The sequence below is a fragment of the Pimephales promelas genome, chromosome 24 (assembly GCF_988280905.1).
Source record: "Pimephales promelas chromosome 24, fPimPro1.hap1.1, whole genome shotgun sequence".
NCBI lineage: Eukaryota > Metazoa > Chordata > Actinopteri > Cypriniformes > Leuciscidae > Pimephales > Pimephales promelas.
This window is the reverse complement of record NC_142792.1, coordinates 8759156-8771474: the sequence shown is the minus strand read 5'-3', so window position 1 is coordinate 8771474 and position 12319 is coordinate 8759156. Positions and strand designations below refer to the sequence as shown.

General features: G+C 33.9%; 2 protein-coding genes across 2 annotated transcripts; both read left to right on the top strand.

Annotated features, from left to right (window-relative positions):
* Positions 1 to 59: 59 nt before the first annotated feature.
* il22 (interleukin 22) lies at positions 60 to 3367 on the top strand. Its single transcript, XM_039668164.2, has 5 exons — positions 60 to 1664; positions 1806 to 1871; positions 2532 to 2687; positions 2772 to 2837; positions 2923 to 3367. Exons 1-5 carry the CDS (start codon positions 1530 to 1532, stop codon positions 3007 to 3009), a joined length of 510 nt encoding a protein of 169 aa, XP_039524098.1. The 5' UTR covers positions 60 to 1529; the 3' UTR covers positions 3010 to 3367.
* Positions 3368 to 7205: 3838 nt separating this feature from the next.
* On the top strand, positions 7206 to 10309 carry il26 (interleukin 26). Its single transcript, XM_039668600.2, has 5 exons — positions 7206 to 7410; positions 7493 to 7546; positions 8453 to 8605; positions 8925 to 8999; positions 10111 to 10309. The coding sequence occupies exons 1-5, from the start codon at positions 7264 to 7266 to the stop codon at positions 10210 to 10212; spliced, it is 531 nt and encodes a 176-aa protein (XP_039524534.2). The 5' UTR covers positions 7206 to 7263; the 3' UTR covers positions 10213 to 10309.
* The last annotated feature ends 2010 nt before the right edge of the window (positions 10310 to 12319 follow it).

Sequence of the window (12319 nt, the reverse complement as noted above, 5' to 3'; positions counted from 1 at the left end):
TACTGTAACTCAGTCTGCAAAAAAAGTAATACATTTTTTTTATGATAGATACAAAGATGATGTATATTTCTCTTTGATACAAAATGAAATCTGATAAATATTAATATTTAATAGCTCTAGGTTGAGCAATTGAACACAATAATACCACTGTAGCATTACATTCAGGCTCACCTACATCAGGGATTGCACAAAGTGCAAAGTGCAATGGCGTGTTCATGCCATGCATAATCATGAAAAGAATTGTTTAAATTCAATTAACAAATTTGTTGTTGGCCGTATTGATTTGTTCAAATATTTCTGTCAGAACGCATAGCATGTCACACATCAGTATTTTCTTCACCAAATTTTACATGCAGAACACTTGATTCACAAATAAGTAACTCTTCTGAACTGGTTCCTGAAATGATCATTCTATAACTTTAGCAGTTTGAGTTAGTCTAACTCTAAACCTTTAATGAACTCAACAAATGCAGTGACAGAATCAAAATTTGACTGCTGTGCTACCAAAAAAGTAAACTTATCTGTCCACCTCACCTACATGCCTTTGCTAATATTAGGACAGAATTTAAAAAATAAAAAATTACTTTTAAGGGTTACATTTGATATGTAGGCTACATATTATGTGTGTGTACACACATACCTCATAGGGCCTAAATGTTCTTTTTAAACAACTTTTTTCGTTTCGTTTTTATTTATTTTTTGAATAATGTAATATATCACAGAACCTTCCCATATAACTTTTATGAATGAAGAACTATGTAAAAAGAATTTCGCAAAGTTAAGATCCTTGAGACTTCTGGCGTCAGTAAATTACACAACATTCATAAATTCATAAATACACAGACTTTGTATGTCACTTCCGGCAATATTGCAGAGTTTGACGTACTGAATTCAATCAAATTCGCTTGTTCTTTTATTGTAGTGGTCCTTATTGTTCCTGTCACACGTTTGAAATGCAGCTTCCCCAAACATCCTGACGGGATTTTTAGCAACATTTGGCTTATGATGTAATACTTTCCCTGTCGCACTTGCTTTCAAACTCATAACATGCAGATCAGGAAAAGGGTTATTGAAAGGTTACCTAGCAACATTAAGTGGAAATAACTTTATGTACATAAGATTTTATTTTTGTCGCGCACTTATTAATACTATTAGCCAGTGTGGGGAATTCACAGGAACTGTCCACTTCAGAACGCTTCCCCGTTGTATGTCCTTATTGCAGGCTAATTATTGGAAGATTTATTTCTGTCAGACGAATTTCCGATGCAATCATAACAGTCAGCGAATGTGAAGCATGCGAGGTTTCTCAGAGAAACGTTTGACCTGCTAAACTTCAGGTGCAGCAGAGGTTGGGGGATATACGCCAAAGGTAAAGAGACAATACCACAGTGACGTGTGTGGTAATAACTGGGACAAATCTGGAGAATATAAAAGCTCTAGTCACAACATGCTCTCCAAATCTCGTCTGCGGGGAACATCAGTCTACATAAGAGGACATACATCACTGAATCCACCCGTCTACCTGCAATATGAAGTTCCTAACTCTGCTTGCTGTGATGTGCTGGTGCTTTGTGCGAGGCCAGGCGATGCACCTCATGCGCCCGCGGCCCAAGCCTTTAGACAGCCCCGTCACCTGGAACGACCTCTATGTGATGACTGAACATGTACGTTTGAATGCCTAAGCTGCAAATTATATGCTATATAGATACAATATCTATTATGTTTTAACTAATTGAATTTGTGTAATTATATAGAAATTGATTTATTTGAAAATACAATGTATAACATTATATTAACCCTTGCAGGCACAAAAGGACGACAAAGACCACGAAACACGACTGCTTCCAGTTTTCTCCGAGGTCATGCTAAATGTATGTTGGATAATTAACATTAAGTAATAATTATTTTACTCGTAAGCAATCCAGTTTTGACTGTTACTGCCACTGGATAGCCTACTGTACTTTTTTCTAATTGTTAGATTCTTGAACATTATATGATCAGTAAGTTATGACAACATGTTTTTACATTGCTTTAACTCATCAAAATAAGTTAAGCACTTTTCTATTTTTTTAAGTTATACAATATTCTGCTCGTTTTTTAAAGTCAGTTTAATGTAACTTTGCAACTACATTCATTAGAGTTTGAGTTGACTGCTTAATATCTGCCAACAGACATGCTCCATTAACCCTAACCTAACAGTCTAATGAGAGTTATTTGACATGTAGCTGAAAAGTTACTTTTTGTTAGTCTAAATTGTATTAAAGTGTAACTGTATCTACTCAATTAGTCATTACTATACTTATTCATTACTAATTCTTATTCTTTTGCTAAGTTACTATTGTTGAGACTTATACATACTAATTGGAAGTGAATAGTTGAAATGAATTTAACAAAATGTTGCAGTTACCAATAACAATGGAACAGATATTTGTAGCAATACTGTTGACTAATCAAATACATTTCAGAGTTCAGTTAGAATTTTTCTAAACTATTAAGGCATAACTAATACATTATGATAATATCTGTTCTAGGAAGAGGATACTTGTTGCATCAACACCATGATTCTGGATTACTATCTAAATCACATCTTGCATGCAGATGATCATGAGCATGTTGAGAAATACCCTCAAATTCGTTTTGTGAGGTCTGATCTGCACAGGGTCGCACGCATTTTGAAACCACACTGTGTAAGTGTTTGAAACTTTTTGATATATTTTTGACCAGCTGACCAACTGCTATGTGCTCTGTACTTAAACAATCTGTTTTTACAGATGGACCGTGCAGAACATGTACACGTCACGCAATACAAGGAGAGATTTAGTGCCTTTGGACGTAATGTAAGTTGAAGTTTTTGTTCAGTGTTAAATCAGTGATAAAGTGGTCTTCTGCATGCCTTTAATATCCATTGTGTTTATTCTGCAGAGTTTGACACTAGCTCGTAACAAAGCAGTTGGAGAGACGATTATTCTCTTCCACTACCTTTTTGAATCCTGCTCTGCAAGGATGTGAATGAAACTATCCTCGGCAGTATTGGAATTTTTATTTATTTTCAGTTGTCAAAGAAATATTTATTATGGATGTATTTATTTTAGATATTTATTGTATGTTATATGAAGTTTTAGAAACGGCATGGGAACTGTGCTTTCATGCTTTGGTTGTAAGGTCACATTTAGTGGCTGCTGTTGTGACTGACTTGGGCTAAACATCTTAAGACAGTTCACTACAAAGTAAATGCATTGTAAAAGCATTTTTAAAGTTCAAAGTTAAAAAAAAGACTATATATTTTTATAGCAATATATTAATTTATTTTTCTGCATACAGTGTGAGACGTGTTTGTTTTTTTCAATAAAATTTATATATTACTTCTCTTACTTGTTTCTGCTTATTTCACTGCATGCATATCCAAAGTATGTCTTAATATCAAAGTCTAGAAGAAACCCATCATTATTTCCCATTTGTGTGTTAATTAAGAGGGATGCTGAAACACCCCCTAGTGAGCAAGACTATAATCATTTTAATGAGATCAGCTATTTGATTTGGAAAAATATTATTCAACAATTTATTGCCAGGGCGGCAAACATAGAGGTGGCAAACCATATACTAAACCTAAACTGATATTGACAAACTATAATAATTTGAAAGCTTTCAACCTCAGTTTGTTTTCATGCCAACAGTTCAAAAGATAACCCCCATTCATTTAAAAAAAAAAAAAAGTTTGAAAAATGTTTAATATAAAATTATATATATATATATATATAAATTATAGATTCAGCATTTATGATGTGGCAGCATGCTATAACGCACATGCATTTTATTTGTATGTGATTATTGAGGTTGAATTCATATCAAAATAAGCTAAACTTCCTTACTACTTCTGAATAGGATGTCTACTTCATAAATTGTGTGTAAATTGTGGAAGTAATGGTTAATATCACTTAAAACACATGGAAATGGTGGCGCCCTTATAATGGAGTCTGGTTGTGACCTAATGAAAAAGTTTGGTTGGTTACTGAAAGCTAATCTTTTTGAGATTATATAAACCTAAAATCTGAAACACAACTTGTTCAGAGTTTTGACTTTGATTTTTAGAGTCTTAGAGTCCACCATGTTTTGAAAATATATATATTTGATGTTAATAAGGATGTTAATAAGGCCTCAAACCATGCATGGTAATCTGTAGCACCAATCAGAACATGGTAAAAGTACACATGTATGACAAAAAATCATAATTTGTGCCAAGAAAGCCAAGATTTTTTTACGCTCGGCTCATGAATACTAAAATGAATTCTCTTTCTTGTCTTCTTGCACTTGAACTGACAAATTCACAAGAAAAAAAAAAGCCCATTTTGGTGAGTATCCTTGTAAACATAATCTGTAATTTCTTAAGCGAAAGCACACATCAGTAGCCTATGTTGCCATATTTGATCCGTGCATTAGCTTCTAAAGTGACAGCATATTTCTAATAATATTCCTAATATTTCTGCATATTTCGAACCACTAGGCCAAACTCAGTCCAACTTTTTGAAGTTATTTTTTTTTCCAGAAAACTCAACCCTATATATATATATATATATATATATATATATATGCAAAAAAAATAAAAAAATAAATAAGTGTAGATATCAGCAAGTACCAAAAATCAAAGCCCACACTGCCTTTGAAATCCAATATGCTCTCCATTCTTTGACAGTAAAATAAATATGGTGTCTGAAAGTTGTTTCTGGTAGTCAATTTGTGTTTTTTTTTTTTTTTTTTTTTTTTTGACCAACGTTTTCCACCTTTGATGATTTTTCCTAACTAGAACTATTATAGTAATTAAATATTTGCTTAATCATCAAAGCTCACTGTACATTGTTCATGTTTTTTTCATTAAAAACTTCCTCAGAATCCTGTCCAAAATCAGTTTCATAAGTTTCACAATTTGTCTGTCCATGCGCCATCTCTGCGCTTCTTCTCTCGTTTCAAGTGTTTCACACGATCTGATTGGCTGTTCGCTACTGATGTCAAACTTTCATGTGCACATGCTCCATAGTTATAGACCCAGGATCAAAGCCTGAGCAGACAGAAACAACTGATGATCAGTGCCACACCAACAAAGCCTGAATGGATTGGTTTGGTTTTGTCAACTCGAAACTAATCCATTAACCCATGCGGTGTTCAACTACCACCTGGTTTGGTTTATCTTTGTGTGTGTGTTTTTTTATAGGCCTATAAAAATCTCTGCAATTGAATCCTTGCGGGTTCTCTTCTATGCTGCTTAACATTTATATAGAAGCATCAGTTTAGGATTGGCAATTGTTGGCAATGTTTTTTATAAATAATGTTTTACAGGCCAGATAACTTTGAACAATGTTCTATTTATGTTCATAAATTTGAGAGAACTTTGTCAGAGAGTTTTTAGAAATGTTCCCTAGCTGGGTATACAAACACATTTTAAAATGAATTTGTCTGAACAATTCTGTGATGCCCTCTTTGCACATGCGCAATGTATGTCATAACTGCATCACCCAACAACAAAAGATTTGCATGCATACTATACGCTCCATTCTATAGGTATGAGGAATTGTGAAATTCCCAAAAAGTGCCAAACTGTTGGGATACTTTACAAAACTTTCAAAAACCTTTAAAATATTTCAAAACTTTAACATGACCAATTTGACAGGCAAACATACAATAAAATGGCGTAATCCACAGGTTAATGAAAGGCTTGGAAATTTACAGGCTCATTTCCTCATGTCTATTGTTTCCTCATGTCTGTCTATGTGTAACATAAGCACATTACGTACTGACAAAAGTGAAAGTTGTTCAAAGCTGTTCAATGAGCTGAGGTAATTTTTAGCTTTCACCTCTGATTTTATCAGATCTTGTGGTTGAAGTAGAGTAGTATTGCCACCGTGATATTGGGAAGCTTTTTATCCCTTTCATGAATCATGATTCAACTCAACTGAGCTGAGCAATTTAACTGAGACAGGCTAGTAGTCCGTCAATAAATGCATGTTTTTAATGTTTAACTTCCTCTTCCCCCCTCTGACTCAAATGTTCATTGTAACTGTTTGGCTTTGGATGGTTAGAGAGATATTTTTATACTGCGGCAGCTCTTGAGAATGCTTTCTGGGTCAGGTTAAGTTCTTTGCTGAGTCTTGAAGTGCTGACCTGGTTTGAGAAGGTGGTTAAGCCCTTTGGAAGAGGGGGTTATACTTTGTCATGGTAAAATATGTTTCGGTAAATGTAAATGTAAATGTCGAAAAAAGTTGAGTTGTCACTAACCTCCGCCCCAGATTTGCTGGGGGGGCCTGAGAAAAGTTTTTTTTTTTTTATATTTTTTTATATATCCCCTTTTATATAGGATGAATGCATATCTGATATCATGGGGCCTAATTCAATTGTTTTAAATAAGGAATTATATTTTGTGGCTTAAATCACAAACTTACATGTATGTGTGTATATATATATATATATATATATATATATATATATATACATATACCTACATGTACATTTAAGCCACAAAATATTGTTTTAAATAAGGAATGATATTTTGTGGCTTAAATCCCAAACTTACATGAATATACATATACATATATATAGCCTATGCATGTAAGTTTGTGATTCAAGCCATAAAATATCATTCCTTATTTAAAACAATTGAATATATATATATATATATATATATATATACACACACACACACACACACACACACACACACACACACACACACACATTATAACTTAAGTATAGGGTGAATTCAGGGTGAGTGCAACACTTTTTGCCATTGAGATGACTTAACCTTAATTTATCCTATAAGAAACTAAGAATATATTATTCTACAACACTGACATCATAATTTGTGTTCTCTACATTTAATTTTTTTTTCCAATAGCTGAACAGTTTCAAGACACAGTTCACACTATTCACATCAAAAGGAAACACTGTAGGTTTGAATGCATCGCAACACATTTAACGCTCTTGCAACCTAGATTTCACCGTCCAGTAATCAATATGCGAGAGGCTTTCGTCACTAGAATACAAAACCACAGGTGACTGAACACACAAGGAAAAATGAGGGCTAAGCATGCAATCCAAAGCGTTTCAAAAAAATCAAAAAGAAAAAATCTGACTTGTGATGAGTGTGGGAATTTTTTTGTCAAAGGATGGAGCTATAAAAGCTATGAATGTCACTGGTTGTTGAAAGCACACTGAGCCACTGTACTGTACAGACTGTACAATACAATTTTCAGCCCTCTCTGAAACCAAACCAGGATGCGGATCATAACCTTGCTCGCCCTCTGTGCTCTCCTGTGCTGCTCTCAAGGCCAGATGCAGGAAGAGTGCCTGAACAAGATTATCCCACCGCATATGATCAAAGAAATGATCAATGCTTCAAAATTCATCCAGGAACGTCTAGATGTAAGTATCCTAATTCATACAGTAATGATATGTGCATTTAAGAGGGTGACATGCATCACAAATGTACTTTTGGTTGTTGCAGAGGGACGATAAACCCTTCCATCGAATCTTAGGACAACTAAAAAAATGCTACATGGTAAGATAATAGCTGTGCATATACACCTGAACCTATACAGAAACTTCACTATTTTGCAAAAAGTATAAACAATAAAAGTACTTTTTTAGCTATTTCAAAATATATATATTATGTGTGTGTGTGTGTGTGTGTATATATATATCTGTATACACTTATATGTAAACATGTTATATATATATCATATATATATATGCATACACTCTAAAAAATGCTGGGTTGTTTTAACCTAATTTTGGGTCAAATATGGACAAACCAGAAATGTTGGGTTAAAAATATAATGTAAAAATTTAACCCAACGGCTGGGTTAGTCCATATTTGACCCAAAGTTGGGTTAAAACAACCCAGCATTTTTTAGAGTGTATAAATGCAGACACATTTTATGTATATATTTGTATACATTACTGTATATATTATTATATATGTATATAATATTGTATATTACATTATATATGTAATGTGTGGAAATATATAAATGATAATATAATACAGTTTGTATACGTGTGTGAGAGAGAGTGTGTGTGTGTGTGTGTGTGTGTTGTTAGTTTCTGTAAAATTATGCAAAAATGTGCATCTTTGGGGGGCATGTTGTCACACAATATGGAGAAAGTCACAATAAAAACTTGCATGTTAGAAGTAAGATTTAAACTCTTAAACAATTAGGAAACAATTAATGAAAGTAAAAAAGGATAAAGCTACATATGAAAAAATTCAACCAACAGCAGTCAATGTTAATACTAATAAGTTTACAGTTAATAAATTGTATTACAAATGAATTAATTTGACCCCAAATCACTTTTAACTCGTTGTGCTCCTGTGACAACTAGCCCCGCTCTTCCCTATTCATTTACCATTCAGAATAACAAAATATGTTGTGTAAAATAAAACAAACTGTTCTTCACACCCCAGAAACGGAGAATGAACGTCGCTGACTTAAAACGCATCCTGGAAATCTATGATGAACATGTGTTCCAAAAGTTGTGGAAGAATAACAATCATCATCAGTCGACAAAAATGTTTTTGGAAGTTTTCAAAAGGCTGAAGAGCAAGATTGAGTTCTGTGTAAGTAAGACATCACTAACATTTACCACTTAGTACACTCTAAAAAATGCTGGGTTGTTTTAACCCAATTCTGGGTAAAATATGGACAAACCCAGCCATTGGGTTAAAAATGTAATTTAAAAATGTAACCCAATGGCTGGGTTTGTCCATATTTTACCCAAAATTGGGTTAAAACAACCCAGCATTTTTTAGAGTGTAAATATATTTCTTGAAAGTTATTAAAACTAAAAGGCAATAACAGATGTATTATGTTGCCATAAAAAAACAACCATTTTCATTAACAATTTTACCTGTTTTTTTCCCCCCCCCCTTGACACAGGAGACTGAAGGCAAACAAACTCTGTCATCCTGCGCAAGAGAGAAACTTAAAAAAATTGAAGACACTTTTAGGATGGTAAGAGACTACTTTATTATCTGTTTGCACCCTTCGCTTTATTAGAAGTTAACCAGTGGCCAATACCAATAACTTAAGTTGGGTGGCTGGATAAAACAGTTTAGTTAAAGCGATATAACAAATACATTTACTTGAAATTCATATTCAAAATATTTGTAAACCAATTGTGCGTTAAACAAAAAATGCTAGGTTGTTTTAACCCAATTTTGGGTCAAATATGGACAAACTCAAACATTGGGTTAAAAATGTAATTTTAAAGTGTAACCCAATGGCTGGGTTTGTCCATATTTGACCCAAAATTGGGTTAAAACAACCTAGCATTTTTAGAGTGAAATCGATTATTGGTAGATCGGCCAAGTGGGCACAGTAATCAGCCAATGCCAGGTATCTCAAAATGATAAAAATAAAATAGATGAACAATATTGTGAGAGAGGGGCCAATGACGTTTATAATAATTTATTCAAAAATATTTTAAAATATTCAAATTCGCACTTGATTACACCTCTTCTACAATGAGCAGGGTAATGCAATTATTTTTATATCATAATCAAGAAAAAAAGTTTCATTAGGATGCTTAGCATTATCTTTTAATATTATTTCTATAAAAAAACATAATTTAACAAAACTGCTTCACTACTCACATAGGCTAATATATATGTGTAACCAACATGCAAAAAGAAAAGTTTAGTTAAGGTTGTAAAATAGAGTGACATTAATGAAAAATTTATGATATTTGTCAGATGGATGGATGGATGCATAGATAGATATGAAGAGTTCAGATGCAAAAGCCTCTAAGTGCCATTTGAAATTTTCTTCTTTAATGATGATTTTTATCAAACTTGTATATTTAAGTTCAGTAATTTCACTTAAATAACAATTAATAGGTAATTATCATTGCCATTTAAGTGAAATCACTGAACTTAAATATACAAGCTTGATAAACATTATCATTTTAGAAGAAAATTTCAAATGGCACTTAGAGGCTTTTGCATCTGAACTCTTCATATTTTCACTTTTCTTTATTATGGATACTCATCTCTGACCCAGAAACTTATCTCAATGTCCATTGCATTGTGATTTAAGAGTTCTTCTCTCTGTTTTTCATACACAGCCCGAGCCAAGAGTTCAAAGTAAAGCAATGAGAGAGTTCCACAATGTTTTGGTCTGGATCAGTTTATCCATGGATAAAAAAACGCATAAGAAGAGTCAGTAGTTCTCTGCACTGGCACGGAGGACCTCAGGAGGCAGTAGGAGTGCATACTATCACTATCCATACAAACCCTGCAGTGGAGGACCACAAAACACAGTGGCTTGAGTCATTAAAAACATCACTCCTTCAATCAATTATCAACAGACTGCTTGCAAAGAGAAGTTGTTTGACATCCTGTGAAAGTTTCACTGTTGCACTGAACAAGCCAAATTCTAGTTGAATCCAATACATCTCAGGGAAGCATCTCATAGCAAAAAGACCCAACGCTTACATGCACTGGTTAGACAAGCCAAGGATACTGACATTTTGCATCAATATTTCGGTAACTTGGCATTATGAATACAGAATGATAGAATAACTGAAGGCATATTTATAGTTTTTGAGTGATTGTTAATTTTCAAATACATCATTTATTTTTGTTTATTATGTGTAAAGTATTATTTGAGCAGTTTGTAATGTTATAGGGGAAACGAGAAATCTTATATATATCTTATAAAATATCTAATATTTATTTTACTAAGTTATGATCGTGCAGTAGGCTAGGTGTAAGCCTTACATTCAACTGCCCTCTCAAATTGTGAGTATGTGTGGGTATTCTGTAAGTGTCATAAATGAACAAGGTTAGCTGTGTTTCTGTTTAATTCATTAATGTGCATTGCTGTTTGTAATGGGATATTGTTTGTGAACCTTGAAATTAAATAAAGTTTAAATCAGCTTGAGAGGTTCCCATTGTGCGTGTCTTGTTTCCAAAGCTTTTCAATGGCGCCCCCCGGCATAGACTGTAAATTATACAGCTTTCGGACGGGTGGTGTTCGGTTGCCTCTAATTACTGTTCAGAGTGCTAAATGTAACTAACTTCACAGTATCAACAAACACAGTATCAAAGCACTGCACATAAGAACTGCACACTTAGCACACAAGAAGACAGAATCATACTGAAACTGTATAATTCGCCCAGTCACTTTAGATTCTAGACTGCTCTATTGGCTCCCTCTCGTGGCTCATATTTAGGTATTGCGCTCTCTGCTGAAGTTGAGTTTGCCAACTTTAGTAAGGACAGATGGCTATGTGCAAGCAAAGCATTCAGCCATAACATTTTAATTCAATAATTATCAAATAATGATTAAAGGTTTACAATAAATTCGTACAAAATAAGCTATTGCGCAATAACCAGGACTATTTAGTTTGCAATCATGTTTAAAATACTTAAAAATATATATTTATACATATGACTAACATTTTTTCTTCTTTAAATAAATGCAAACAATCCTAAGGCAAACTCTACCATCACTGTCACTGTACACAGTTGCAGTTCCTGGAAGTTGTAGCACCATGAAGCGCGACCACAAACGTCTCTCTCGCATCGCCACCAAACAACCCAACCTATGCTCAGTTCTGGTGCAACGAAAGGGCGAGGGCATGCATATGCACACACACACACACACACACACACACACACACACAGAGAGAGAGAGAGAGAACACAAAAATATAAAAATACACTTTGTCTTTCGCAGACACAAAAGCTCCACTAAACTGCTGCAAATGTTGGTTATCAAAACTGCAAGCTTGGAGTTTCGAGAGGTTGCCTGAAGTTTATACTCACAACAACCAGCCAAGTCCTTGTATAGTTAGACACATTTACCTGTTAGAATCAATAATTAACTTAAAAATGTAAACTTATCACTGTGAAACGAGATAGCGTGATAAAGAGATAGGTGTAAGAATGTCCAAGCTGCACACAAGTATAAAATGACATGACGGTGAGTAAATTATGACTTTTTTTTTTTTTTTTTTTTTGGGGGGGGGGGGGGGGGGGGGGTGAATTACTGTATCTCTTTAAAGTGAAAATGAAATCATATTTTACTCACCCCGGTGTTGTTCTAATGCCGTAAACCCTTCTTTCTATAATGGACCACAAAAGAAAAAAAAAAAAAAAAAAAACGAAAAAAACAAACATCCACCTCACATTCGTCCATATAATGGCAGTAGATAGCGACCAGCATCAAGCTTTAAAAAAAAAAAAGACGCAAAAGTGTCACAGAATGATCCCATGTTACAAGTGCCATGTATCCCAAGTTTTCTGCGTGATAGGGTTTGGTAGAAAACAA